Here is a 23,847-nt window from a genome sequence, read left to right as displayed (position 1 = left end):
TTTCCCCAGGCTGGGGGATGCTCCCCAAGGCAGTGCCCACCCCCACCCCCATGACCCCATGCCCAGCTGCACAGGTGGGCACCAGGCTCAGGAGATTCCTTCTCTCTCCCACCTGCAGCAGCTCTGTGATAGCCCAGGGGCAGGGCTAGTGAGGTGCTGGGCTGGAGCAGCAAGAGTTAGCCATGTTCCAGTGGGCTGCCCTGCGGGAGGAGGGGTTGTGAGGGAGGTGCAAAGCACCCTGGGAAGTTGGGGGACTGGGAGGTAACTTGAGGCAGGAGGGGATGTGGGACAGAACTGTGATAGACCAGTTTAAGCTAAATCAGTTAAGTCTTACACTGTATCCACCCAGATTTATCTTAAACCAGTTTTGGCCATATTGAAACTAAACTTCTGTTCTCTTACAGCTTTATACTGGTTTCCAATCACTTTAACTGGTTTATGTGTAATTTCTGTCCCTAGCCTTAGAGCCAATCCTCGAAGGTGGTAAACACTTGTTGAGATTTGCTCAATGACCTTCAATTCCCTTGGTCTTATTTGCTGCTTAGAGCAGTCAGAATATTACAGAACCAAGTCCGTATATATTTTTAATTTATTTGAGTTAGAAACAACATTTGTTGAGATTCAAAAGATACCAGCTATGTGAAATTGGTGCATTTAATCCCTTTCAGTTTGTTCCTCAACAGCATGAATAAAAGACAATGCAAAAGTATGTAACAGTGTTCTGTAACAAAAAAAAAAAATCTCAGAATCAAAAATGCCTTTTCTACTGTCCATGATATTTGAAAGCAAGCTATTTGGGGTTTTGCCCCTAACATGTTAAATTTTAACTCGGGATGTGTGTATGTAAACGATTATTTTCATTTCTTTTTATCAGGGCTTCTTGTAGTGCACTGGATTAGATTATTTTAAATCTTAAAAGAGACACTGATGAAAGAATAAATCATTCAGATTAAGCCTGCATAACATTTTGCCAAACTGCTAGAGTTTAAAAGGGAAGATAAGTTTTATGTTTATGTTCATGTTGGCACTGAAAATAACAAGAACTCTCTAGGATTTAGCTATATATTTCAATGGTGGATGAATGCATTTGATCCATTAATTCTGTGGTACCAGAATCTTTGTTAAGCCTGTTCTTGTTTCTTTTTGTACAGGGAGTTTGGATGGAGGGATCCTGAACTTCCAGAAGTTATACAGATGTTACAGCATCAGTTCCCCTCGGTACAGTCCAATGCTGCAGCCTACTTGCAGCATCTCTGTTTTGGAGACAATAAAATAAAAGCAGAGGTAAGACTCTTAGGGATTTGTTCTAAACTGACACTGTCTAGTTGATTACAACCACAGATGATTATACCTATTTGCAAAAGCACTATGTATATATGTATATAACGTGTTGACTCAAGCTTTTAATTAAGTCATTTGCTACCATCAGACAAAGCATAATTTTTTTTAATCATCCACTTGGATTACTCGTTTGTTTGGATTTGTTTATTTTAAATTGCATGTGAGACATCTGAATGCCACATCAGTGGGTGTCCAATAAGCAACTAAGGGCATGAACTTGCTCCCACTGATATCTATGGGGGGTTTGCTTTTGATTTTAATGGAAGCAAGACTGGGGCTAAATAAAATAAATATATCAAATAAATAACTAATGTACACTACAATCCAAACAGAATCAAGAATGCGGGTGGCTGAAACATGTGCTTCAAGCAAAAAAAAAATAAGGTTCTGGTTCAAATTCAGCTTTATTTATGCTAGAACACTAAATAAGTAATTCCATTGAGTTCAATAGGAGATTGAACAGGGATATGCCAAATATGTTGCTTTGTTGTTTCACCCAAAGTTTAGAAGATGATTATAATGCAAGTGAAACCTGAAAACTGATGGCTTGGTATAAGTTCTGCCTTACACATCATCCACATATACCCTGATAATATAAAGCCTGATATCCAGCCTTGGCTGATCTATACTTAGTTCTCTCTTGATTTGGGGAGCCCAGCTCAACTAGAGGAGCAAGGTAAAACAGCACTTGGGCTGCTCTTAAAATTCTGCTGGCTGGTAATAGGTTTCTACAGTGTTGTGGTAGTGCAGCATTGCGCCAGTCACCACTCTCCCCTTCCACATTCCCTATACATCTTTTCATGCCCTTTTCACTTCCCCCTGGTATTCCTCCATGCTGGAGGCTGTTCCCAGGTGGGAAAGCTTTTGGCCTTTTTGCATTGCCTGAGCATCACAAGAAGACTGCATGGGGTTGAAGGATCTGTCCCATCATTTTTATAAATTAAAAAAATAGTTGTTGGAGGATTAAAATTAAAGAGTGTTCTATGCCTTAAAGGAGATCTTTACTGCCTTTGTTGTTACAAGCTTTAGATGTACCTTTTTTCCATCTTATTCTCTTTTCTCATCCCAACTCAGCATCTTAGTCTTTCATTAAAAGGATTGATTCATCTCTCAAAAAGACAGTTAAATGATTACAACATTTTATTTATGTACAACCACTGCTTCCTCTTATTAGTCATAGATTAGGAGCCCTTGCACAGCTGCCCAACTTAAGGGAAGAAAGTTTTTCTTTTACTGCCGAGTATCTGAGGAAAGCCGTTAGGAGACTAGCTGTTGTAGTTCTGACCTGCCCCATGAGGACATCAGCCTTTGACTACAGTTTAAGGCTTCAGAGTAATGAGCTTGGTGTTCTTTGCGAGTGTATGTGTGGGTGGGTGGGTGTATGCATGCACTAGGGCTGTGTAAAGCTTCGGTCCCCAATTTGATTCGGCAGAGATTCAGCCGGATTTGGTGGCTGAATCTTCAAATCCGAATCGACTCAGGAGACCCTTTAATCTCTCTGAATCCAATTGGAACCCTCTGAATTGATTCAGAGAGACTCGGAAAGATTCAGAGATTTGGACATAGACACAGCTTTAAATGTTTTTTCTACATACCTCGAGGTACTAGGTGGCTCATGAATGCTGCGATGCTAGGGCAGATGGAGCATCCCACAGAAGCACGGGAAGCTCCCCAGTGCACTCAGCAGCACACCCAGAAGTGGACCAGAAGCACTGCCGGTTCACTTCCGGGTCTGCTGTGGAGACTAGAAAGGTGTTAGCAGCCCCTGGGATAAATTGGGACTAATAACATTTGGGATAAGTACAGATCTTTGGGGAGGTTACGTCAAGCTTAAAATAGTCATCCAATCTAAGGTGGGTGGGGCTAGCAGGAGGACTGGGGGGATCAGCAGGGCAAGCAGTCTTGTGGGGAGGATTGGGGGGGGTTTGCAGGGGCATGGGGTGCAGGCAGCATCCACACAGGGATTGGGGGGGCGGGATCTGTGGGCGAGATCTGTGGGAGGATTGGAGGAGCAGATAGGGTTGCTGGGGTCCAGGAGGGTTTAGTGGGATCAGAGGGGCTTGCAGGGGATCGGGAGGTGGGGTTGGAGAGGACCAGAGATTACTTTTATCCCCCTGACCCTCCCCCAGCAAACCTACATGCCCATCCTCCCCCTACTGGGACTTGCGTCCTTGGCTCCTGGCATTTGCAAACACTGATACAACTGGCACTGGGAGCAGCTGCTGGATCTAAGTATAACATATGATTTTCCGAGGTCCCTTCCAGCCCTAATGTCTATGAAATCTATGAAATATACCAAATTTTGTCTTTAAAATAGTCAGTATGATGATTCATCTCAGCTGACAGCCTTTTCATGGTGTCTGTTTGTTCCTCAAGTGACTACAAATTTGCCCTAGTCCAGTGTGAGTGCGGTGGGTCTGACAATGTACATAAAGCTTTTCCTAGGTGCTTTGTGGATCAGAATATTTTGATTTGGAGGAGAGTGTCATCTTAAATTCCAGTCAATTAACAAAAAAGTTAAAATAGTTATTATTTCATCTGCTTTTAAGCTCCCTGCCAATTTTTAGTGCTTTTACAAGAATATTTCCTTTTTTTCAAAAGTTTTTCTTTCCCATTCCCTCGCCCCCCCCCCCCCCCCCGCCCCCCCCCCCTCCCACACACACACACATTCCTTCCCCCTTTCCCCCAGGACACAGATGGAAAAAAGCAAACAAGCAAGAAAGAAAACATGTACTAATAATGCTGCCAAATGTACATAGTAAATACAAAGGAAAGGGAAAAAAGGTCAATACTTTTTCATTATTCCTTTTCAGTTACAGTAATCATAGGTTCTCCATGTAACTCTACTAAGAAAAAACAAGTTTCAGAGCCAATTTTAATTATTAAATTGCTAATGTCTTTTTTAAGAAACCCGCATTGTTTCCTAAATTCAAAGCCCTGATCAGTTTTTTTCACAAAAACAAGTACAAGGCTTAAGTTGAGACTACCTGAATCTCTAATTTGGTAGCTGTTCTTTTCTCCAGTGAGATTTGCAGATGCCCTTGTCCTAGCTAGCTAAAAGGACATTCAACAAAGAGGATTACTGTTTCCCACAAAGAGGCCTCAGGGTGGCTGCATAGGTGTCAAAAGCCATTTACTCACTCACAGAACACTTGCTGTGTGCACAGTGGGTCTTACTTTTATAGGAAGATTTTCATTTTTTCTTTCCAACTCTCCTAATGGTACATCAATATTGAGGCAGAATAAATAACAAAGAATTTATATTTTTGAAAGAAAATGTTGCTATTGTCATTTCCATTTCTCTTCTTGGCAACAGTTAAAAATACATCTGAGGGTTATTGCCTTTTTAAACTAGGATCAAGTTCATCTTTCCATTTCTGCAGGTGCAACTTTTACTCAAAGTTTCCCTCAGTTTGCCCCTTTGCATTTGTGTGTCTTTTCTGTCTCCTTAGCTATGGCTGATCTAATGGCCATGAGCCCTATGTTACTAACCAAACATTTTTGGTTAGTAACTCTTCTAGTTAGTCCTCTGTTCCTGCCCTCCCCTGCTTGCTACTTAGGTGATTTTAGAATCATCAAAGTGGAGCTGAAGATGCCTAGTTTATATAACAGTAAGTGACAGATGGGCTTTTGTCTGCTGTAGTGGGTGGTAACCAGTTACTAATGCAACATCTCACCTGGAAAAGTGAGGGCAGAACATTCAGAAAAAAATAAAACACTACACTCCAATGTGTGACTTTTCGATTTACCATCTCTCACATTGTCCGTATCCCTGCACACTTCAGAGAGCCAAATGATACATTTATTGAGCGCATAACTATAACTGTGGAGAGAGCAATTAAAACTCCAAGGCAAGGGAGGAAAGATATGTTTTCAGCTCAGAATTGAAAACAAATGGAGAGCTGATGAGGCAGAAAGATACAGGAAGGCTCTTCCAGATGGCAGTTGGTACTGAGGAGAAAGCTCTCACACCAACAATGGTGCGATTGTATAGAGAGACAGAGAGTAGCTGGTCCTAGACAACCGGAGGGAAAAAGGAGAGGAGGTGGAAAAAGAGAAGCATTTTAAAGTAGTCAGCAAACCTTTTTTTTTTTTAAGGAGCATTTTCTATTAAACACAGGATTCATTCTTCTGAAGCAATTTCTCTTCCTTTAAAGGCTTCTAGCTCCTTTGTATGAGGTCACTATATAAAAGGATTGAATTGTACAGTTTCACACACCAACACCATTTTGCTCTCATGGAAAATGGCTACCAGCTGGAAAGGTATAACAATGGCTACCTATCAGCTGGAAAGGTATAACAGGTCACTAAGGGTTTTGGCACTGATGACTCCTTTCTCTAAGATGGGAAATTAATTTCAGCTCTCAAAGACACAGCACTCAGTGCTAGAAGATCCCACACCATTGAATTGTGTAAAAATGGAAAATAAATGGTTAGGGACTATTAAAGTCTGCTTCCTATTGTATTTCATGGCTTCCTTAGTAAACACTGCTGGATCTGACTGCCTGCTTTTTAAACCTGTGGGGTGTGTGTGTGTGTGTGTGTGTGTGTGTATATATATATATATCCTTTTCATGTACACTAACCTAAAAATAAAGGATCCCAGATTTTCCGGTATGATGATGCCACACTAAATACAAAGTGAGTATAAGTTGTGAACGTTTATTTCCCCTGCCTGCTTAGAACCATTATTCACATTTATTTTTACTTAAATCTTTAGCCTTTTTTTCCTAGAGTTTCTTTTATCAATCCTTTAATATAAATGCAAAACCCTTTACCTTATTGCACATTCTTCTGTATTTCTGGAAGTATGCACAGACTGTTTCAGTAACCTTGTGCTTAACTTCATTATTTCTACAACTGGGTCCCATGTTTGTGGCATCTGAATGGGTACATATCCACTTTCATCATCGAAGTTAATCTTTGTTGTTACGGTTTGAATGTCTTATTCATAATCTTAGTCATGATCATTCATTTCAGATCATTCATTCAAAGGCCTGTTGCCTTTTTACTGCAGTTCACATGGCTCCCTTTTTGGGGGTGCAGTTCTTCTTTTAAGGATGTGGGTAACTCTTTTTAAAAGCAAAGGGCACCAGTTCAGTAAACCCAGACTTCTTCCATTCAGAAGCAGAGCTCCCTGCAGTATTTCTTGCTGTGCAGAATTTTATGTTAACAATACAGACAAAATCATTTTGATTCAGAGGTGATCAGCAACTGTCACTAATCTATAGCCTGCTGTAATGTTTCACTCCTAATTAGTATAGACAGGTGGGGCATTACTGAATCCAAGTCTGCCCTAACTGTTGTTGATTTCAAACTCCTAGTGAACAATGGAGGAGGTTGCAGTACTAGCTTCTTTCCAACATTTGGTGGCTCTGGGTTCAAAGAGCATCTCTTGATGTTGCTGATATTATAAATCATGTAACCATGATTGAGTATTTGTCATGTATGTTACTGGAGTATCTAAGGCCCAACTGAGAATAGTCCACGCTGGTGGCAGTTAATGGGCAAACAGAATAAGTAGCAGTCTCTGCCCCAAAGAGCTTTTAGTTTTAATACACAAGCAAAAGGTAGGAAATGTTATAAGCAGGACAAGCTGGGCCCTGGAAGTCAACTCCATGTTAGTTCTGTCACCTGCTTGCTTTTGTTGTTTAAATCCTTGTAATGGGGTTGTATCAAGAGGGCTGAGTGAAACAGGAGTGTGAGTCCATGTGGCAGTGGACCAGTCAGTCATCAGTAGGAGGAGAATGTTCAACATGAAAATATGGTGGTTCAACAACTTTGGGACCATTTGAGGTTCTAAGAATGTGTCTTTCATTCTCCCAGGATATTGGCCTGAGTGAAACATGAGATTATTCTAGTGTGATGAACAAAGGTACCACATAGATGCCTTTATAAATCTTTTAGATTCCATTAACCATCCTGGTTTGTTGACCTGCTTGCTTAACACTGATTGAATAATTCTATTCTTTATTTTGCAAGAGACCCATAGGGTGGTTTGGGGCAAGTGCTCATCTGCTTGGAAGGTCTCCTGAGTCTGGTTCTGCACAGTTCTGTTTGGTTCCTCTCTTTTCCCCTTCTTGCTCAACAAGTATGTGAGGCCACTGGAGAAAAGAGTACGGTCTTTTTTGACAAAAGGATGAAACACTCTTCCTCCCTCCACCTTTACCCTTCTAAAGTAAGTATTCTCAGTATAGGGCATTTGTTTTGTCTGCTGAGGAGACTGTAATAGGTTCCATTGTCATCCAAGGTACAATGTTCACTTCTTTTTTGCCTGGGGAGAATTGTGGTGTAGATTTTGTCATTAGTTTATTTTGAAGAAGTATCTTGTGGGTTTCATAGATTTCATAGACGTTAGGGCTGGAAGGGACCTTGGAAGATCATTGAGTCCAGCCCCCTGCCCCAGGGGCAGGAAGTCAGCAGGGGTCATAGGATCCTAGCAAGATAAACATCCAAATTTCTCTTGAAGGCGTTCAAAGTAGATACTTGAACCACCTCCGATGGCAGGCTATTCCAGACGTTGGGGGCTCAGACAGTAAAGAAGTTCTTCCTTATGTCCAGCCTGAAACAGTCTTGCAGGAGTTTATAACTATTCGACCTTGTCATCCCTTTGGGGCGCTCTGGTGAACAAACATTCCCCCAGATCCTGGTGAACACCCCTTATAAACTTATAGGTGGCCATCAGATTGCCCCTGAGCCTGTGCTTTTCCAGGCTGAAGAGTCCCATGATTCTTCTGGTAAGATGTGCTGTCTTCATAGGTTGCATAGGGACCAGAAACCTTTGTGGTGCTTGCATTTTTCAGTAAATATTAAAATCAAATATTCTAACATAGATTTTCTGCATGTGCAGAGTGGCTGAGTTAGCATCACTGTAATAGACATAACTTGAAGCAACGTGACCTTTTATCATGTTAAATCCTAACTATAATCAGGGCCCTGCATCCCTCTTGACGTGAAATCTTTACTAGAACCCTTCCAGAGCGGCTGTTTGCACCCATGCATGTTTATATGCAGCTGTCATTCAAAATGGGCATCAGTGGGTGTGTCTACACAAGACGCTGACTACGCAGTAGCCAAAAAATACTGCGCAGTATCATGTCACAGCATGGACAGTGCAAATATGCTACTGTGCAGTATTATTAGATCACTGTGCAGTAGTGTCACCTAAAAGGCATTTGCTGGTATTGCTGCATGCTAACTCTGGTTACTGTGCATTTATTTAGCACTTGCTAATACAAGTACTAAATAAATGAGCAGTAACGACTGTGCAGTAGTGTGTCGTGTAGATGCGCCCAATATATGCCTAATTATGCTTGCCTAAAACTGGATATCAGCTGTCTGGGTGTGATTCACCTTTGTACTGCACTTTGTGTAGTAATTTACACTGGTATACAGAGGATGTAAAACAATACCTTTCTGGCCAGATAGCTGCTTACTTCTAATCTGCATTCATTTTCTACTGATACAAATTACTATACAAGATGCAAAGCACTGGAGCACCAGACACTGCCCTTAGTAAAGAGCAGCATTTCAGTCATAGTGGTAAGAAATCTCATTTCTGGATCTTTACATTTTATTGTACTTATATTTTTCAACTCTTGCTTTTCTTTTCTTGCTTTTCTTTAATGAATTCTCTAAGGAATTGCTCATTGAAGGATTATTTGTTTTTCAATTTAGATTTTTTGAGTTTTACCTCCCAGTTCTTAAAAGGTTGATATTTTTGTATTTTGGTACTGTTGATTGAGTTTCTGGAGGCTGGAATATTTCTCCTCCTTTGTCCTTTACTTTTTAGGCATTTCTCTACTAAATTAACCAAGCTCTTACTGAAAACAGAGTACTAAACCAAAGATGCAACTGCTGACAGCTTTTCCATTCAGTTATACATCTTTGACGCTAACAGAAGCTAGTATGCTACACACCTACATGATGTAATATATATGTGCCTGATCAAGTCAGCAGTTCCCCATGTCTTGGGAAAGGCATAGGAAAGCCACTTGTGAAGCTTTTCTTTTTAACTGTTTTTTCTCAAATACTAGATGAGTTTGTTTTCCCACAGTCAGCATGGAGAAAAAAAAGCTCCTCATCTTACATACGCATACAAGGAAACCTCATTAAATACATTGCCTATCATTAAATCGGTTCCCAAAACAGCATGTGTTCTGTAATGGAAACCAACTATGAGGTTGATTAAATGCAACCAACATTGAACATGACTATAACACACATGGCCCATATGGGACAAACATAATACTGACAAACCCTTTTTTTGTGTGTGTGGCCCTTGTGTGGCCTGGAGGCACCACAACATCAGGCTGGCACTGGGAGGTCTAGAGCCAGCCCCAACACTCTCCCTTTGGTGCCAAAAATGCTTGATCTTTGTCAAAAGGCCAAGATGCCAATGGGAAGCTACCACTTTTTTAAAATATTGTGTCTCAGGCCAAATCAGCCAAATCAATTCTGAATTCTATCAACTGAAAGAGTTTAATCATTCAAGTCTGTGTGGCATTACCACTGGCAAGTATCCTACCTCCCAGACTCATCGTGTATGTATTTATGTATTTATAAGATGTATTAATACTGTTCATCCCTCTGCTTAGACTACAAACAGTCCAGAACACACAACATCTCAAAATACAGAGGTTAATACTCTAGTGTCTGGATCCCCTGACTGAGCTCTGAACACTATTGCAATGCTAATGATAAATAATTCCATAGTATACCAGGCTTGCTGCAAATAATTGGATCATAATTGTTGGTCCTGCTTTCTTTCATCCTCCAACAAAATGTTTACATGGCCATAGCAGTGCCAAATCTTGTTCCTTTTAGTTTAGCTGTTGATCTGTATGCCAGACATATATGACCATTATTATAGGTAACCTGTACTCCATAGGATCTTCACTCTTTCATGAATTTAGATTCAGAGTGCAGCCTTGGATCAAGCTATTTTCTGCTGCTCAGTCAGGAAGCTTCTTTAAAGACAGACTGTGGTTTCCTCGTGATAGGTTACAGCCAGTGCTTCTCAGGCCACTGGGAATATGGTTGGAGGTACAACAAATATCGCACCTTCCACTGAAACCTTGGGTGATAAGGAGCTTTTGTAAGCAACCCTAAACCACCCTTTCTTCCTCTTCTTCTGCCAGCAGGGGGAGGAAAACAAAGGGGGCAGGTAGGACTGAGAAGGATCACTCACTGCTTTGTCTGACTTCTTTGTTGGCACTGTGGTATGGGAAAAGTCAGCATAATTTAAAACAAGATTGGCAGACCAGAAAGGTTTCTTAAAGTCACCTTTCCCCACTTTCTCTTTGGCTGAGTGAAGCATAAGCTCAGTACAGCAGAGGAGCAAGCCCTAAAATGTTCATTTAGTTTAGAACACAAAAGTCCTTTCTCCTGTGATCACCTCCCCTCACCCCTTGTGATAGTCAAACTGTGCTCTTGATTCTCCATCATCTTTCCTTCTCTGAGTAGCAATAGATTTTGTTAAAAGCAATCTCCTCCCTTTGCTGCTTCTGGTTATTACTTTTTATTTACTTGCCTACATTTTATCATGTCTATAGAACTCTTATTTTCTTTCTCTGCACCCTTCCACTTTATTTACCCTGGCAATCAAGGACTCAAGTTTTATTTCTAAGCATAGGAAAGTGGATTACAAATGATCTGTTTTCTCAAAGTCAACCACCAACCTCCTCTGCACTTCCAAGTCCTACTCTGTCTGTAGATGTATGAGAGGGTAAATTTCACAGCCCTGTAGTATCTACAACATTTCATAGATTTCATATTTCATAGATTTCATAGACATTAGGGCTGGAAGGGACCTCGGAAGATCATCGAGTCCAGCCCCCTGCCCAAAGGGCAGGAAGTCAGCTGGGTTCATAGGATCCCAGCAAGATGAGCATCCAGTTTGCTCTTGAAGGTGTTCAATGTAGGCGCTTGAACCACCTCCGGTGGCAGGCTGTTCCAGACCTTGGGGGCTCGGACAATAAAGACATTCTTCCTTATGTCCAGCCTGAAACGGTCTTGTAGTAGGTTATGACCATTCGACCTAGTCGTCATCCCTTGGGGCGCTCTGGTGAACAAACGTTCCCCCAGATACTGGTGGTCACCCCTGATAAACATTAATTTGAGATGTTTAATTTGTCTACTCTGCACATGCTTTCATACTCTGTTAACTTTACCATACAACTCGTGGATCTGCTCATGGTTTGGACTGGGTCACCCTTGAGGTCCTTCCAGCCATATTATATTATTCCTCTTTAATTGTAAACAGTATAAGTGTAGTGCAAATACACATCCACCTTGGAAGACAGATCCTGAAATATCTCTCTATGCTCCTGAAGAGTTTTTCCATTGTTGTTTATAATTTAAATAAACAGGTGAGAAAATGATGGAGTTCTTGAGCTTTGACTTAATATTGGTAATGTTTCATGCATTTCTAAAGGTCTTTTTGCTCAGTGATCCTAACATGGTATATTGATCCCCACTGCACATCCAAAGGATACACTCAGTTGACCTGAGCTATTTATTAATGTCTATTGAAATACATCAGTTTGAGATCTTTGCTAATCATTTCCAGGAACACGATTAACTAGAAGATGTTAACTTTACTCATTTGTGCTTTTCTGAAAAACAAACAAAAAACCCTCAGAAAATTAGTTCTGAAATGGAACATTTTGAAGCATGCCATTCAGAGATATTTCTGAACTGATGAAATATTATTCTCTGTTCAGCTTGGCAAATTAGTTCATGCAGTATAATTACATGACATTTGTTTCTTTTGAGGAGAACAAAGCACATTTCTTTGTTTCATATGCGACCTTTACTTTTATGAACGCGGAGTATTAATAAATGTCATCAAGTGCACTGTATTGTGTCCCCAGGCTATGCTTTTACATCGCAGGAGGAAGGGTGCTTTCCTCTCAGCCCCACCTTCATGATCACTATTGTAATTCTGTCCTCAGGTCCCCAACAGTAATGCAGCTGACTTATAAAAATCACATACTCTGGGTAGCTCCTTTGGCACAGGAATATCAAAATATACTGTGGTTGTTAGCTAAGGAAACCTAAAAACACCCCAGCACAATAGGTAAGGAATTTTGTTAAGGTGATAGTTGGCCAAATATGTGGCAGGGCTGGAAAGACAGGCCCTGCTCTGTCCCTGAGATAGAACTTCCTCTCTTGGGGCACTTTTACACATGCTCCAGGAGTGGGGTGGGGGCAGCACTTAAAATTAGAGCAGCTCCGAGAGCTGCTCCAAGTAAAATGCCACTGCACCTCTTATATCAGCACCCCCTGAAAATGGTGACAGTGACACTTGAACTAAAGCTCATTCAATGAACTAATGCATGAGATGCAGGAGGCTGCTGGAGCATGGCAATTGCCATGCTCCAGGAGACTCGATAAATCAAGTCTACGCCGATGTGCTGGAATTCCGGCATGTTGGACCAGCCTCCATGCTTGTGTATAGGTACCCTCTAAAGCTAGCTATAGACAGTGCACTTTTTCTAGTTCAGGTGGTTGGAAACTGGTTTATCTCCATAACCAAACAGAAGTTTGGGGCAAACAGACCAGTTTCAAAATGGTAGATCCTGGTCTAAGATAGACCTGGATCCATGTAGTATCAGACTTACTCAAGCTGGGTTGAACCGGTGCATTGAACATCAGTGCCAGGTCTGTTTGCAAATCAAGGTAGGTCGTGATCTGCCAGTAGCCCGATAGTCTGTACAGTCCTCGCAAGCCCCCCATTGCAGGGAGTTGTGACTTGGCTGCTCTAGCCCAGTACCTGGCCAGCTCTCTACCTATCAGCTAAATAGGACAGAGGTGGGGAGAGTGGGGCTCGTGAGCCACTGTGGGGAGGTGGTGCCAGTGGCACACCCTTCATTCCTGGCTGAGTTGGGGGGGCACAATGTCCCTGCCCTGTTCTGAGCTCTGAGACCCTGCATTGCAGTAGCCCTAGGGAAGGGACACTCAGGACAGGGCAGGGAAGTCAGGGTGCTCCTGCGAGAATGCCTCCTCCCAGCAGCTCATGAGCCCCGCTCCCCCCCCACCTCTGTCCTGCTGGGGCGTGAGCCCCATGCCCCAACCTGGACAAAGCCCACAGACCCCCATGCTGCCAAGCAGGGACAAGCACACCTCCCTCCATTGTGTACAGGTAGCTGACAGCTGCTTGAAAAATGACAGGGCAGTCAGGGAAGACGTGCCTGACAGCCAATGAGTGATGGGGCAGCTGCTTGGCTGTGCTCAGGTGCCCTCGGTAATGTCCGTCCCACTGGGAGGTGTGCAAGGGCACCCCCTGCCTTTTGGCCTCAGCAAGTGAAGGTCTCTGCCTGCCTTCTGCAGCCAAAGAGTGAACATGAGTTCTATTCATTTATGGTCCAATTTGCACAGCTTAGAACAACCTGCGTGGATTAGATAGATAGATTCTACCTCAGACTTTTTGGCTGTCTTTACTTAGCACTGACCGACTATGTGTACATATACGCATCTGTTTCTCCCACAACTATCTCCAAGCCTTTTTTTTTTTCCTCTCCTTTCATACTGCCTGGCCTGGTCCAACAAGCCACTTCCCAATTTTCTTTTGAGTCCTTCTTTGTGGCTTGTTTCTTCCTTGGTGCTTGTGAGGAACCACTAATAATTGTGATTTAAAATAAAAAACCTAATTTGACATCTAACACATCAAGATGTGCAAATGTGAAAATGGGGCAACCCCATACTCTTATTGCTGTTCCCCTTTTCCATCCTACATAACTGTTTGTGCCCCTCATAGCACTATGTCTACAAGATCTTACCACAGTTTTAACTGTGCCTTTCTCTAGAGACCAGCACTCTTGGGTGCTAATCAGCAAAGTATCATCATATCTTCTTTCCAGATCAGACCTGATAATGATCTTTACCCAGAAGTTCTCTTTGACTGACATTAGAAACACATCTTGCAGTGGCTCGGAAAGTTAATACCCTGCCCCTATCCTTTCAGGCTCAGTCAAGATGTTGAGAGCCAGAGCCATATTAGAAGGAGGCAGTGCAGTGTGCAAACACACATAGCTGGGAAGATAGTTTGTCTGCATAGAAGAAGACAAAACGATACTTCTAATGGTCCTAGTGGTATTGGCAGCCCTCCAGCTTTCTAGCACCAACTTTTTCATGTATAGAGGGAGGAGGTATTGAGCACAGCTAAAACCCGTCTAGTCCATATCCCTTCCAAGATCTACAGCAGTTTCACTGTCAGCTCCAGTCCCAATGGGACTACTAGCTTACAGCTTTCTGCCTTTCACAGAAGCACTGAGTTAGCAGAATAAAATTCTCATTTCTCCCTTCCCAAAGTACAGCAGGGATGCAGCAGTCTACTTTGTCCCTGAATGTGTAGCCATGTATTAAAAGGACTTTTGGTGATAGATTCAGTAAGCCAGCAAATTCAAACATGAACATCTGGTAATAACCCTTTTGTCACTATTAGAGGCAGAGAACTAATCAAGATTGTATACACAAGATGAACGTCGCTGTGCTTTTTCCTATAATATGCATCACATGCATCTAGGACACCATGCAACTTAATGAAAATCTCTCCCTTGATCTGGGGCAATGGAGTTTTTAGTTTGCTTCTCAGTCTTAAATTATTCTTCCATTTTTATGTCATTGCTATACCTTGTTGCTAATGTGAAAGAAAAAAAGAATGCGCAGTGGGTAATGCAGTATCATTTTGGTATCAGTAATATGATCCTCATATTTGCAGAGGATTTCAAATTTTTGAACCAGAGTAGTGTTATATACTATATGTTGTCATTTCATGGGGGGTTTTTTTCCTTATTCAGAATTCTTCTGTTAGCTGCTTGTCTGTGATTTATAGACTGATGCCTGGGTGCCAAGGATTATTTTCCTATTTTAAAGCAGATTTTCTTTCATTAATATTCTAATCTTTAAGCAAGCAAAGGGCATTTTTTTAATATTGCCTATAGAAATAAAACAGATCAATATCTGTAATTTGATGCTTTTTCAAGACATCAATAGCAAAAAGCTTGGTGGCAAAATGATTTAAATGAGAGACAGCATAAACACAGTACTGACAAAAGATATACACACAAAGAGATCACTAAAGCAGCAGAATGTATCTGAAATGGATATCAGATGGACACCAAAATATATTTAATGGCTTTCACCATATGAAAATATAAAGAAACAACTGCTACTTTATTAGATTGCTACAGTGATTGGACCAAAGGCATACTCATTTCTTTTCTTGGAGATTAATAAACTATTGAATACAAAAGTTTAGAATGAAAATCCCTTCAGTAGCATTAATATTGCTCACAGAAACTCATGCTTAGATAGTAAACTGTTAAACTACTGTAAACCCATAGTAACACCATTAAAATCAACAGCTACCTTAGGCTTTACACCTGTCCAACTGAGAGAAAACTGTCATCAATAAAATGTAGGGAATAAAAGGGGAAATATGAAAAAAGGAAGACAGAAAGAACCAACTTTGTCTGAAGTCTGGAATGTATTCATTTCATTAAGTTATGAACCAGGGGGGAAAAAAACCCCCAAAACCTGCATTGTCTGAAAAACTGGTGACATTTAAGGTCAGAGATATCTCACTCAACCAGGTTGCTGGACAGGGGTGTAGGTATGGAATAAGAATGATATTGAGAATCATGTACATATCATTGGGTCAATTCTGACAATGTATTTGTTTCAAGCCACTGTTTTAAATGTGTAACCTCATGAGGCATATTTTAGATACATGATTCAGCAAAGCATGGTCTGAAAGATAAAGATACAACCATTTTGCCACACACAAGTGGTAAAAAGGGTCTTTTAAAACTGCTACTGCACTACATAGCTTCCCAGAAGCATCTGAGAATCCAACGACTCGCACTTTAAAAAATGAACTATAGGCAAACCTCATCCATTTGGGATGCTGTTATACATTTTGCCATTTGTTTTAGCTGTTCCACTTATTATATATATTTCCTCAATCTTCTGTGCTTTGAAGGCCACATAGTAAACTTCACTGATGTTTTTGCTTCCACTTTATGTTGTTAAATTGTTCCACCAAACCAGTTCGGTCGAAAGAGAGAAAAATATTAAGTTATATTTCATCAGCACTCTAAAACCGCCTCATGCTTTACATGAAGCACTTTCTATTAGAGTCCTTGGAAAAGGAGAACAACAGTCTATACTATCTTCTGGGCCCACATAAAAGGGAGAAATTAAATCACTTAAATGTTCATAATAGCAATGTCCAGAGAGTTGGCAGTATGTTAACAGTGCCACATGGTCAGTGGCAAGAAGAGCGCTGAATAGATCCGTCAGCACTGGTTTGGGTCCCTCCATTACTAGGAGAACATCCACAACCAATAAGACCAAGGAAGCTTCTATACCAAGTCTAAATGCTGCAATTTGTCCAACTTGCTGGAGTCAGAGAAACCTGAAGACTCTAGGTACTGCTGGAATGGTTTTGCTACAACCTTCACAATATTGTTTATAAATGGCCCTCCCTCCCACACTCCCCCCAAAAAGAAAAAAAAAAAGAAAAAAAAAATAGGAAATTTGAAACAAGTCGTCAGTCTATGAGATTTTTCTGGGCCAGATTCCCAGCTGGTGTGAATTGGTATAATGACCTTTAATTCAGGGATTGGATTTCTGACAAGTGGTATAACAAGTATTTCTCCAGCCAGGCAGGGAGTTTTGCTCTCCCATAGTATGGCATCAACAGCAGTGGCCTCAACAACTCTAAACCAGATTTCGTCAAATGAAGGACATGCATCTAGCTCACAGTTCTAACTAATCCATTGCCCAAGCCCACCTGGACCCTAACAGGCTCTGTATCCATAGCATGAAAGAATAATTCCACCCTGACAGGCTGAGTAAACTCACTCCATCTCCGAGCAATGCTATTAGCAGAGTATGAGCAGAATTCTTCCAAGCTAGAAATACCAGACTGTCGCTGGACACACAGCTTGGATTCATCAGATTGTTGACTTCCCACAATTGTTCCAGTGGCTGGTTCTTTGTGGATGCTACAGTTGAGAAAAAGAAACTTTCTTCTCCTGCAATCATGACGGGACTTAAAACACTTGTTATGCTGCAATTGGTGAAATTTCTTTTTTTTCCCCCCCCCTCTCTCCTTCTGTTTCTGGAGTAATAGGTCACCAGGAAACCATCCTAAACTGTAAGGACAAAGGGAAAAACACTTTTTAGAAGCCACTATCTTACTAATAATAAGTTGTTCTAGTGACTTATCAGCCCTTTCACATTGCAATACTTTGGCAAGACAGTGTTTGTTGTCAGAGCCCTCTGAATCCCCACATGCTGTTACTCATTTTGTTTCATTTTTAAGAAGCAAAATGTTAAATCCAACACCTAAGCCAAAGTTAGGTAAATGATGAACATGTAAACATATATACTTGCTGTCACTTCCTAAGTGCTTGATAACTTACTCGACAAGATCTAAAGCATTTCAGAGGCATTCATCCCTTGATTTGTCATCTCAGATCTTTGTTTTGGGTGGGCACTTCTTTAATCCATATTTAAATAGTACTTCTCAGCCCTGTGCATTTAAATTTTTCAGAGGATGGGAGGTATGCTTGTCAATCTCCCACCTGCAAATTTTGCAGGAGTAATAATTGAGGGTAAAACGCAAAAATACTTAACATATAACTACAGATACTATCCTGTATCTGTAAATCCTGGCATTTCTGTCTCTCTTTTGAGCTTTCCCAGGAATTAGAGGAAGAGCATTTTGAAGATCCTGATGCCTTTGTCAGCATCTTTTGTGATGTTCAGTGTAATGGAGGGGTATTTCTGTGGACCCACCCAGCATTGCTTTTCTAGACAGTTCTGATGTCTGTTGTATTGGGAATTTCCCATTAGTCTTGATCTACACAGGCAATTTGCTTAAAGAAGAGCAGCTGGTGATATTTTAATTTCTAATTTCCTCCTACTGACACTAATGTTTATTGATTAAAAACACCTTCATAATTGCCAAATGATGAAAAAAAATATCCTTTGACAAAGCAAGAACATAGTGTACAGGTCATTTTTTTTTTATTATTTGAATCAGACTTTCACTTGTTCAAACCAACATGCTTTTTGTTAAAAATAAAGATTAAAGTTTTTCTTTTCTGCTTATTGACTTAAAAACCTGCAATGTGTAATATATGTTGTCTAAATTAATATCCCATCTGAAATAAATGATGAGCTCAAATGTTTCAACTCAGGGATTAAGGGATCCCAATTCTGAAGGAACAGGAACTGAATTTAGCTCCAAGCCATTTCATTTATTGTTGTTAATTATTCTGTCCCTTAATTAGCTTCCAAATTCTACATGCGTTATTTTCTCAGAGAACATCCAAACAAAAAGTTGGAGACCAGAGTTGGAGTACTGCATCCAGCACTGGGTGCTGCACTTCGAAAGGGATGTGGCCAGCCTGGAGAGGGTTCAGGAGGGCCACCCGCTTGGTGAGGCTTCAGCAAGAGGAGGCTGATGGGGGGGGTGGACCTGGTGGCTGTCCTTGCCCCTACCTTCAGCAAATTCAAGAGGAGGTTGGATGATCACCCGTCTGGGGTCTTGTGAACCCAGCATTCATTCCTGCCTATGGCAGGGGGTCAGGCTAGATGATCTGTTCAGATCCCTCCTCACCCTAGCTACTATGAAACCTTTATGGAAAAAAACAAAAAACACACCACACAAAAGTACATAACTTAAAATGCACAATACAGGGGCAGAAGAAGGCGGCTCCAAATGAGCAGTGTTCATACTCATGCAGTCCAAAAATTGAAAGACATTTTATTTTTGCTTATGTAGCAGGCTTGCCTTTTGGAGCTTGGGTTGAGTCCCAGGCTGGAAATCTTGCTGTTTTGATTGGTGCTCATCCCGCAGTCAGGAGGCAGCAAGAGGAGTTCAGTCCCCTTTTCTGAGGGGAGGGGAAGAGGAGTTCCCCCCACCCGATTTGATTGCAGACTGCAACACTCAGGTCCAGAAGACTTCAGGGGCAGAGCCCTGGAGAGTATAAAAAGAGCTGCGTGCCCAGTATGAGGGAACACATCCGGGACGGAGAAGAGAGAAGAGCAGGGCTTAGAAGAGCTGATCAGCAGGGTGAAGCAGTAGCCCAGAAGTGCCCCTGAAGACTTCCATCAGTGGGGAATGGCAGACAGCTCCAGCAGCTAGGCTCTCGGTGTGCAGCATGGCACATGGCATCCAGACCTTGGGAGCTGTGTGAGGCAGCTCAGGTCTGCAACCTCTGGCATGCGGCCAGAGACACGATGCACAGGATGGTGTATGGAGTAGGACCTTTGGAGTGCTTAAGCAGCTCAGATCCTCAGCCCCCAGAACGAGACTGGGAGTTTGGTGCAGGAGGCGCTGCACGGAGGGTCTGGGATTAGACCGAGCCTGGTGCTGCACGAGACAGCTCAGGTCTCTGACCCATAGCAGAAGGTTGAGTCCAGAGAGCCAGATGGTGATCGAGCTACTGAGCCAGCAGACAGGGCCAAGCTAGAGGCCCCAGAAGCCCTGCATAGTGGAGCTCTGTTCCAGGGGACAGTGACTCCCCCACCAAAACCCACTGCAGGTGAGAGAGCAGCCTGGCACAGAGGACGAGGACCACCCTCCCAGCCTGGGAGCCATGAGATGCAGGGAAAAGAGGATTTCCACATGGGAGGGGACTCCCCCCCCCTAGTTAGTTAAGTCCTCCTGAAAGGGGAGGTCCCACTGAGAGGGCCCTCTAAAGTTACCAGCTTCCTTGTAGGGCTTTGGGAAAAGTCCAAGGGCATTGAGCTTTCCCCTTGGGATTGAGTTTATCTTTGGGATTTATCTGTTTCAGATCAGACACTTACCTGTATCTGGAACACTGGCATAAGGTTTTATGTCATTTACCCAGAGGGTATTCTTTATGTTACTGGTTCAGATATCTTTATATACACGCATATACACATATATACATACACACTGTCATATGTTTATATCCATGTTCCTTTCCCTTGGGATAAGTTAATGTAAATAAATTTGTATATAGTTAAGTCCCCTGACTGTCCTGGTCTGGTTCTATAGGGATAGAGGGAAACTGAGTAGTCTGCAGTTTCCACCCCACAGCACACCTGCCAGCTAACAATCCTCTTCAATTGGAGAAGGGGAGTATATACCCAAGTTACCTGGACTACAGGTAAGAAAAAAAAGGATTGGGGGGGAGAGAAGAAAAAGGAAAAAATAGATGTGATTAACTTGGAAGATTTAAAACTCATTTACTTCTACTGAAATAAGGAATATTGGTAGCACAAGCCAACACCTAGGCCTATTTATTGGGATATCATTGTTGAGGCATACCTGTTTCTGGAGTTTTTCTTTTCAGTTCAGTTCTGTTCCATAGGGGTGGTCCATGAGCAGAGTGACAGAAAAGCTCATTACCACATGTGGGTGCAAACAGGGAAGACTGGGAAAGAAGAGAGGTGCAAGTGGAGACAAGCATTTGAAAGTGGGTGGCAAAAGTGGAAGAGGGCAATGGCGTATCACACCTGGGGAACAGAGACACAGTGGATTCAGACTAGGATAAAAATTCCAGGAGGGGGGCTCCAGAGAACAGAGATAGAAGAGGACAATACAAAAGTGATTGCTAGAGGTAGAATTATGTGACCCTTATGTGACGCCTTGTGCCCTTCTGGCCGCCCGGCCTGTCGGGGTGTGGCCCCTCCCCTCAACTCGTCTGCCATGACTTTGATGTTAAATTTACTGTAAGAGGGGTCTTCAGTGGAGATCTTTCCCGGGTGGGCGCTCCTGATGGACGATGGTACTTACGATAATTGGACGCGATGTTCTACGGGGCTCTGCCTCCCCTACATCCTGTCCACTTGCCAACCGGTTGGTGATGTGTTGATGATGATCTCTGGCCCTGTAGGGTGGCCAAGGGCCTTTCTCCCCTCTCAGGGGTCATTTTACTTCAAAGAAAATATTCTTCCGAGTAGGAGAGGGCTGCAGGGCTGCCTCCCTTATCCCAGCCCCCTCTAGGGATCTCAGATGCCTCTTCCCTCCTACTGTAAGCACAGAGCTCCCCTGCCTCCTCCGTCTCAGCTTCTTCTGGGAGCTGTGGGGGTGCCCCTGCTTTGCCTCCCACAGGAGGCTTAAAGCTTTCCCTGGTGCTGCCTGCAAGAGCCACACAGGTTGGGTTGCTTCCTCCCCGTGCTGGAGCCCGCCTAATGAGCTGCTGGCCCGCTCTCTCTCTCTCCGGCTCTCTCCCCACCCCAGATCCAGCGGGGCTTTTAAACTTTCCCGCAATGGCCGGTATGGCCGCTGGGATTGGCTCAGCTGTTCCCCGTGCTGGAAACAGCCGATTAAACAGCCGGCATAATGTCGGTTAATGTGGCTGCGGCTGCAGGCGCGGCTCCTGCTTTGGCTGTCCTGCGGGAGGAAAGTTAGCTCTGCTGGGGGCCAGTTCTCGGGGTATGTGGCCTGCAGGGTTCACTCTCTCTCCTTCAAGAGCCTGTGGTGGTGCCTCAGTGCCACACCTTAATTGAATAGAAAAGCAATATTGCTAATGAATACTGTGCGAAACACTATTGTTTTGTTTCAACGTCCATTTTTCCATTTTGAAGGAAGTGTTTTGTTTCATCATTTCATTTTGAAGCACTGTCACATTTCATTTCCTGAAAACTCTTTTGCTGTTTTGACACATTTCAATGTTTCACCCATATGTTCTAATGGGGAATCATGAAAATGCCTAAAACCTTGTCACTTCTTGCCCAATTTGGCTAAAAATTGTCTGGATGGTAGCCACTTATGAGGGCATGAAGCCTGCCAAGTTTCAAGGAGATAGGTAGAGAGGTTTCTGGGAAACTGCACCTCAAACCATTCAAAATACAACTCCCAACACTTGCTGGCAGCAGCAGCCTCCTCTCATTCGGCACGCAGATCTGGGGACCTGCACACCCAGGAGGGCCGTGTTGGACTCCTCCCAGGGGTGTGCGCCCCTGGATCTTTGCGCCAGATGAGAGAACACTGCCGCTGCTGCCTGGGACCAGCGCTGGGTACACCCTACACCCAGCACCGGAGAAGCTGGGCTTACTTGGCTTCAGCACCAGTCCCAGGCAGCAGCAGCAACCTCCTCTCATCCAGTCTGCAGATCCAGGGGCTTGTACCCCTGGGAGGAGTCCAGCACAGCCTGGCAGCCTTCCCGATGGTGCGAGCCCCCAGATCTGCACCCCAGATGAAAGGAGGCCGTCTCTGCCACCTGGGACCAGCGCTGGGCACGGGATGTGCCTACGCAGCAGCAGCAGCCTCCTTTCATCCAGCACAGAGATCCAGGGGCTCGTACCTCTGGGAGGAGTCCGGCACAGCCCAGCAGCCCTCCCAAGGGTGCGAGCCCCCAGACCTATGCTCTGGATGAGAGGAGGCTGCCACTGCTGCCTGGAACCAGTGCTGACGCCAAGTAAGTCCAGCTTTGAAACTCAAAATGTTTTGAGTGCCCTCGTTACATTTCAAAGCTGTTGATGTATATGATACACTTCCAGTAGGGTGTGCTGGTTTTGGGATGGGGTCTCTATGGGTGTGTCACGGCATGGGGTCCTGCAGGATGGCTGTGATCTCCCCAAGGCCCCCTTACCGTGCCAAATTGGCCCAATGGACATCCTTGATTCTCGCCCACCACATCTTTGAGAAATTATATATATATATGGGAGACTGCCTTTACATCCTCTTGGACACGGTTTGCTGTAATATCTGACTCCGTGGACTCCTGGACCCTTTGTGGGTCCCATTCTGCAATGGGTGTTTTGGGGCACCCTAGCCTTATGGGCTACGCATAGCTCCAACCACTCCTTTACCATGCCCCAAGCCTTGTAGATGGAACAGATGTTGTTCTGTCTGGGCCTTGTTATAACATTGTCCCCTGCTCCTTCCTGGGCTCTCTGCAGCCCTGTCTCTCACTGCACCTTCACTGGTGCTCGAGTTCTCCCCATCCGTCTCTCGCACTGTGCCTTCACTGGCACACAGGCTCTGTGCAGCCCTGCAAAGTGCTGCGCCCCTCTGGTGCCTGGGCTTTCCACAGCACTGCAAAGTGCTGTGCCCTCTCTGGCACCTAGGGTCAGTGCACCCCCAATGCTGCACCCTTTCTGGTGCCTGGGGTCCCCACACTGCTGTGGGTCCCCTGTGAGGCCTCCTCCATCCCCTAATAGCCTCACCCAAGCCACCAGTCTTAACAGCAAACAAAACACAAGCCCCTGGGCTATAACATAAATTCTAGCCACCCGGCTATAACATTATTCAAGCCACACCAGGGGTGCTCTGTCCTTCACCAGTCTCAGGACTGTACCTGCAGTCAGGCCTCTCCATTCTGCTTTCTCCAGGAGAGCTCCTTCCCCCTTGGCTGCTGGCAGGGAACTGCCATCCTGGCTTCAGCCCTGGAGTTTATATATGAGCCAGGCCCTGCCCCTTCTGCTCAGGTGACCGCTGGCAGGTGTGGGCCACTAGCTCACTCTGGTTGCCCGGGTAACCAGCAGCTGGGGCTCCTCAATCACCGATAGGGC

The 23,847-nt window shown here is 43.6% G+C and overlaps 1 protein-coding gene across 1 annotated transcript in view; it reads left to right on the top strand.

Moving 5' to 3' along the window:
• The window catches only part of CTNND2 (catenin delta 2), a 554,610-nt gene that overhangs the window by 253,786 nt on the left and 276,977 nt on the right, over positions 1-23,847 (top strand). The window contains exon 8 of the mRNA XM_025215651.1: positions 1,152-1,284. Within this exon, the coding sequence (XP_025071436.1) occupies positions 1,152-1,284 (133 nt within the window). The remainder of the gene's footprint in view (positions 1-1,151; positions 1,285-23,847) is intronic.

Source organism: Alligator sinensis, unplaced genomic scaffold (genome assembly GCF_000455745.1).
Source record: "Alligator sinensis unplaced genomic scaffold, ASM45574v1 scaffold82_1, whole genome shotgun sequence".
NCBI lineage: Eukaryota > Metazoa > Chordata > Crocodylia > Alligatoridae > Alligator > Alligator sinensis.
This window is presented reverse-complemented; position numbering and strand designations above follow the sequence as displayed.